The sequence below is a fragment of the Apodemus sylvaticus genome, chromosome 7 (genome assembly GCF_947179515.1).
Source record: "Apodemus sylvaticus chromosome 7, mApoSyl1.1, whole genome shotgun sequence".
NCBI classification, from domain to species: Eukaryota; Metazoa; Chordata; class Mammalia; order Rodentia; family Muridae; genus Apodemus; species Apodemus sylvaticus.
Window position 1 is genome coordinate 90,469,168 of NC_067478.1, and position 6,869 is coordinate 90,476,036.

A 6,869-nucleotide genomic window follows, 5' to 3' on the forward strand; every position below is an offset into this window, starting at 1 on the left:
CATGCACCTCCCTGTCCTGGCATTCACCTACACTGTGGCTACCAGTCTTCACAGGACAAGGGACCTCTCCTCCCATTGATGCCAGATAAGGCAATTTTCTGCTACATATCCAGCTGGAGTAACCATTCTCCCCATTGATTCATGGTTTAGTCCCTGGGAGCTTTGAGGGGATCTGGTTGGTTGATGTTGTTCTTTCTAGCCTTAATTTTTTTTAATATTTGGAACATATAGGTGTTTAAGAAAAGCAATACCCGAGATACAATTCACAGACCATATGAAGCTTAGGAAGAAGGAAGATCAAAGTATGCTTCAGTCTTTCTTAGTGAGGGGAACAAAATACTAACAGGAGGAAATACAGAAAAAAAGTATGGAATAGAGACTGAAAGAAAAACCATCCAGAGAATGCCCTACATGGTGATTCATCCCATATACAGACACCAAACCCAGACACTATTGTGGATAACAACAAGTGTTTGCTGATAGGAGCTTGACATAGCTATCTCCTAAGAGGTTGTGCCAAAGTCAGACAAATACAGAGGTGGATGCTCATAGCCAACCATAGGACTGAGTATGGGTTTCCTAATGCAGGAGTTATAGAAAGAATTGACAGCACTTAGGGCTATGCCACCCCATAGGAAGAACAAAAGTATCTACAAACCAGATCCCACAAAGTTCCCATGGACTAAACCATCAAACAATGAGTACACACAAAGCAACTCATGGTTCCAGCCATGTATGTAGCAAGGGATGACATTTTTGGGCATCAGTGGAAGAGGCCCTTGGTCCTGTGAAGGCTTGATGCCCCAGTGTAGGGGAATGCTAGGGCATTGAGGTAGGAGTGGGTGGGCAGGTGGGGGAGCACTGCATAAAATCGTGGTGAGGGAGGAGGAGAAATGGGGGCTGTGAAGAGGAAACTGGGAAGGGAGAAAACTTTTGAAATGTAAATACATAAAATAACCAATAAAAAATAAATGCAAAAAACACAAGAATTCTTAATCCAAAATTTATTTGAATAATAAGATATCTTTGTAACATAACAGAGTCATCACTGTTATTGGTAGTATAATTACTGATAATCTAGCAGAATGAATCTTAATCAATATTAATTAAATCTAGTCATGAATGGCTAACAGTTAAGAAGATATGAGTGGAGTACAGTGAGTGAACACCTCCCTGACTGTATTTTTTTGTCGGTACTGTCTAGAGGAACACAACTGGGAGGATGAAATATGAACATTAGGTACATGAAAATATACATTTTATCTTTTATCACTGAGGATAGCAAACTAAAAACCACAAAATGTGAATACATTAAAATTAGTAAAGTTAAAATAAAACTGAAATCAAGTTTCAGCTTTAAAAGTAAACCAATAATTATTCTTTTTCATGCTTAAAATTCACATCAGCCAGCAGATTGGCAGTTTGATGAATGAATAAGAACTCACTACTCACTTAATAACATTTACAAATATTTCAACTAAATATTTGTGTGTGTGTGTGTGTGTGTGTATGTTTGTGTTATATATCTGCATGGAACTAATAGCAGCTCTATTTGTAATAACTAAAACAGAAAGAATGATCACTAATTGCTAAATGATTATATAGTAATAATTCCATAAATAGTATTCTAAACAATAAAATTGTATGTATTTATAAACATTTGAGTAATTATTCTGAATAGAGAGAAGCTAAGCGCATATTAATAAAATGTCTATTTATATGAAATGATAGAAATATCAATTGGCAATCCACTGTGAAAATGTGGAAATCAATTACTATCTATGTGCAGACATCAAAGACATAAATCATAATCAAATAATTGCTATTTTCTCTGCAGCAACTGTTCCTTAATTTATGGCATAAGTAATATTTGTTTTTTCTTAAATCTCTGAAGCTTCATGTATTCCAACTTCCTCTGAATAAATTTGTGTATCACAATGTTTCTGTAAAGTAAAAATGAATGTCTAGAACCAGAAAACCTAATATGAGATTTTTTGTGTGTTTTTTAAATTTAAAAATTAATTAATAACTTAAATAAAATTTATAATAAAAATTTATAAATTTATAAATTAAATCAATTAAAAATTTATAAATAAAATAAAAACTATTGTCTTTAAATATTGAGTCATTCTATTGAAGTGAAAAGTTTTCACAAGTTCAAGTATGGAGAATTTTTGAAAATTTCTCCCATAAAATTCTTTATTATGTATTTTTTCCAGTGCATGTACTTATGGTCCCTCATCTCCACATTGTTTTACAGTGTAGTTTATGTCTTGTAGCTTCACATATTTCCTTCTTAATTCTGCCTGCTAGTTTGTCTCTCTATAACTTATTCATGTCTTAGGTTTGTTTTCATCACTGATTCTCTAGGGATTTGGGAATAAGCTATTATGTTATCTGTAATTAAAAATAAGTGTTTCAAAAGAGAATAAGTATTTTCTTTCTTTTGTTAGCATTACATTCCCAGAGCATTTCTTATTTCATAGTCAATTCAATAAAAATTACACTCAATAATAAATACAGTTTCACACATGTGCATCATGAAGTTTGGTTGTCCTTAAGTTCAGACCCTTTCATTGTCTCCCTTCTTTGGTATTTTCTGTACCCTTTCCTTTTCATCATTGTCCATTATTAATCTCCTTTTCAAATTGTCTATGTAGAAAGGTCTTTGTTCCCTGGTTATGGTCAGGAGCATCTGTGTCTTTGGGGTTAGGACTATGTACGTACTAGAGTCTTGTGGGAACTGTGGTGACACAACTGAAGGTTGCTGTTCTCCAGATTCAGATTCCATCAGTAGTTAATACATAATTCTCTGGTGGGAGTTGCTACTATTGGCCATCTGAATGTACATACATCCAAATTACTTTATAAATATTTGTTAACATCCTTGGTCAAAATCTAATCTCAACACTAAAGAGAAAAACTTCCATTTACACTTAACAATGTTAAATACAGACTTGGGGCTAACTATAATGCTGAGCAAAAGTTTTAGGCCTATACAAGTCATTTGTACTACTGTCTTCTCTGAGGCCAAAGAAACAATGCATATGAGGAGAAAGAAAAAGATTCAAGAGCTAGAAAATTGTGATAAAGGCAATAAAATTATATCATTCAATTATGAAACAGTCATTGAAATCATGAATTAAAAGATGTGCCTACTTCTCCCGAGCAAGTTGCAGACCCAGTCAAAAATCTATGATATTTATATATCATAGAAAGGTTTATTGGACCACAACCCTTCCTATGGACAGAACTACAGATACATAAATGGTTCAATATGCAACTATGGGATATTAGGAAGAAAAAATAAAGGCTGGAGAAAACTCTGTATTATAATTTTATTTATATAACAGGGAGAGACCAATTTTCTTATCAAAGCATTAATACCTGATTTACAAGATCATTTTTCACTTTATTGTAAAAAATAATGAATGCTATATGGTAAAGCACTTCATTAAATATGAATAGTAAATGTAGCCCCATGGTATAATGTTTGTATAAAATACAGATATAGATGTGCTATATATAGCATATATGTTATATATGATATAGATATGCTATATATTGCAAGAAATAAAAGTGAATAGAATTATTTTCATTAGAAGAATTCACCTCTACTATGTATTATTTATAAACAGTAAGGCTTATCTCCCTATTGAAAATCTGCTTAAGGCTTTCTTCACATCTTTGTTCCTCAAACTATATATTAATGGGTTCAGCATGGGGATCACTGTGGTATAGAACACAGAAGACACCTTCTCTTGCTCCAGAGAATTACTAGAAGAAGGCTTCAAATACATGAAGGTTATAGACCCAAAGAAGATCCCTACAGCCATGAGATGAGAGCTGCAGGTTCCAAAGGCTTTGGATCTTCCCGTTGATGACTTGATGTGAAGGATGCTAGAGAAAATGAAAACATAGGAGATGACAACAGCTAGAGTGGGCACTAAGGTGTTGATCCCTCCAATAATAAATATGAGAAGCTCATTGAGATGTGTGTTAGAGCAGGAAAGTTTGAGGAGGGGGAGAGCATCACAGAAGTAATGGCTTATGATGTAGGTTTTACAGAAGTTCAGACTCATCATAGCACTTGTATGTACCACAGCAGAAAAAAGGCCTAGGGTAAAGGCAACCAGCACTAACAGTGAGCAGAGTCTAGAGGACATCATCAAATTATACAGCAATGGTCTGCAGATGGCCACATAGCGATCATATGCCATAACAGTCAGGAGGTACCCCTCAGTGACCACAAAGATTGCAAAGAAAAAGAACTGAGACATGCACTCTGAATAGGTAATGAAATTTTTCTTCCCAAGAAAGTTCACCAGCATTTTGGGTGTAATGACAGTGGAATAGCAGAGATCAACAAATGACAAGCTGCTGAGGAAATAGTACATGGGAGTGTGCAGCAGTGGGCTGACTGTGATGAGCAGGATCAGGCCCAGGTTCCCCACTGCTGTCAGCACATAGATGCCCAGGAACAGAATAAAGAGGGGCAACAGGAGCTCAGGCTGCTGTGTTAACCCCACCAAGACAAACACAACTGCTACAGAATGATTTCCGGTTTCCATTATTTGAAGATTTCTGGAGAAATAGAAATTAAATATTTAGTTTACTATCATACCACCATAAACATGTCTACCCTCATATGCAACTAAAGTTTACATTTTGGAAGACTTTTACTCCACTTCTAAATGAAATTAAATCTTCAAAGAGAGATTAACAATGTGTCAATGTATCATTTTCATTCTATGGTCCAAGAACGTCTAATTTATCACCTTTAAATTTGTGTCCAAGTTGTGTGTGAACTCAGATCACAAAATAAATTGCTTCTTCATTGGCTTGAAATGACTTACCACCTGTGTCCAGAAGCCAAAGTAAATTTTTCCCTAAGGAGGCATGTTTTATTTTTCCCTGACTGAGGTAATTTTTACTGAAAGATGAAGAGTAGAAATTGTGTGCTTGTTCATACTTTAAGCCACACAACTCAAGGAGCTAAGACATGAATTTGGGGATTGTAGAATTTTAGCTACCTAGGATATAGTATCAAACTGTTTCCATTGTTTAACCCTTTCTCAAAAAAGCAAAAGAATGTCTGTAAACCAACTCAACAATATTTCAATGAAAGAAACCTAGCAAAAGTAGAAAGGGGAAACAATTGTGGAACATTCTAGCACAATTTCTCCAAAATCTTTACATGCCCACAAAGAAGGAAGGAAGGATGAAGCTTCAGTCCCACTACATTGAAAGAGTGTTCTTTTTATTTTGTTTTAAATCTCCAGCTGGCAGAGAGATAGACATATGCTTGTGTAAAAATCATTGAGTCATTCTAAAAAGGAAACTGTCCCTAACCAATACTCACCGAACACCATTTGCATACTTGAAAAAGGCTGAGACACAGCTCTTTCTCCACTGTGCCATGATAAAGCATAGCCTCCTGTGCTACAGTTGCTTAGTCCAATGATCACAAGTTGTGTTTCCTCTCACTCAATCACTTCAAAAGTTTGAATTGGTTACTAACTTAATCATAATTAAAAATGCAGTACTTATGAAACACGTAAATACAATGGTCAATCATTACAGGACAAGAATATTTGCATGAACATACTCAAAAGAATAATGCAACTAGATTATCTGACCACTCTACAATGGAACCCCATGGTGGTTTTAATCCTGGATCTGAAAATAAAAGCATTTGCTTCATTTCTTCCCTCAAAAAATAATACAATCTAGTCAGCACACTCTTTTTTCTGATATGTTTTTTTTCATGGAACTTTCTTAGATGATGGTGTGTATTGTCAGGTTACAAATACCTCTTCCATTTTGATAGAGAAAATGTTTACTCTCACTCTTTACTTATTCTCCCTCTCTTTCTTTTCTACATAATCTTTCCCCACATATTACATATTGATTCCATGTGGTTTGCTTAATGACAATGAGTTTTTAGAACACTTGGAGAGGTAAATATTTCTCATGTAGAAATGTAAGTTAAAAGATTTGAAGAACAGACTCAGAACTTGAGTCCAGGGTATATGGTTCCAGAGCAACACTTCCACTGGTTTTACATAAGAGATGGTTGCTATTTTACTGACAGTTTTCATCTAACTAGCCAAAAGTATGAGTATGAGAAATTGCCAGTGTGAATTATTTTTGATGTCAAAGGATAGATCCGTTTTCTAAGCTTCCTTTAAGAGCAATTCTAGATGATATACAAGAGAAGAGAAATGTGGTCTCCTTGCAATTAACAAGCTGAGCATAAAGATCATCATAGACAAACTTAAAGTAACAAGAGACCAAATCCAGCAGAGTACTCACAATTTTATCTAGTTTGGAACAAATTAGGTTAGGGGGAAAATAGGAAAATAAATGTTCCTAGGTTTAACAGAGATATCAGAAGAGATACTAAACATTTAGGGAAAAAACAAGAGAATATATTTCCAAGCCATCCTTCAAGAAAAAGAAATCTATATGTGAATAGCTTTGATCTATATTTCACATACTATGAACTTAATTGATCCCCAAATGCAAAGAACCAAATCAATGAACTGGTACTTATAATTTCAACTGAGTTTCCATTGTACTCTCATAAACATACAGAGTGAACTTGTGTGTTTTGAAGTCATTGAAGAGTCCATCTGTAAATAAGCTTCTCTGTATGTCCCATATCTGTGGGTAACAAAAAGACACATTATATTAAGAAGGTGAAAATTTGGATAGATTTATCATCAAGAAAGTATTGATTTCATAGACCAGTTCATTGGTAATTTGTTTACAATTTGCATCAAGTTATTTTATGAGTTTTAATGTGAGCAAAGCATGAGAATATAACATTCTCAGAATATCTATGATGAACAAAACTCATGAGTGCA

The 6,869-nt window shown here is 34.5% G+C and overlaps 1 protein-coding gene across 1 annotated transcript; it reads right to left on the reverse strand.

The window, feature by feature from the left end:
- Positions 1 to 3,644: 3,644 nt before the first annotated feature.
- LOC127689996 (olfactory receptor 8D1-like) lies at positions 3,645 to 4,571 on the reverse strand. The gene has a single exon (XM_052189565.1). The coding sequence runs from the start codon at positions 4,569 to 4,571 to the stop codon at positions 3,645 to 3,647; it is 927 nt and encodes a 308-aa protein (XP_052045525.1).
- Between the last annotated feature and the right edge of the window lie 2,298 nt (positions 4,572 to 6,869).

Bases quoted from the DNA above. Each gene is read 5' to 3' on its own strand.
- LOC127689996 (XM_052189565.1), bottom strand. From the start codon at position 4,571: ATGGAAACCGGAAATCATTCTGTAGCAGTTGTGTTTGTCTTGGTGGGG.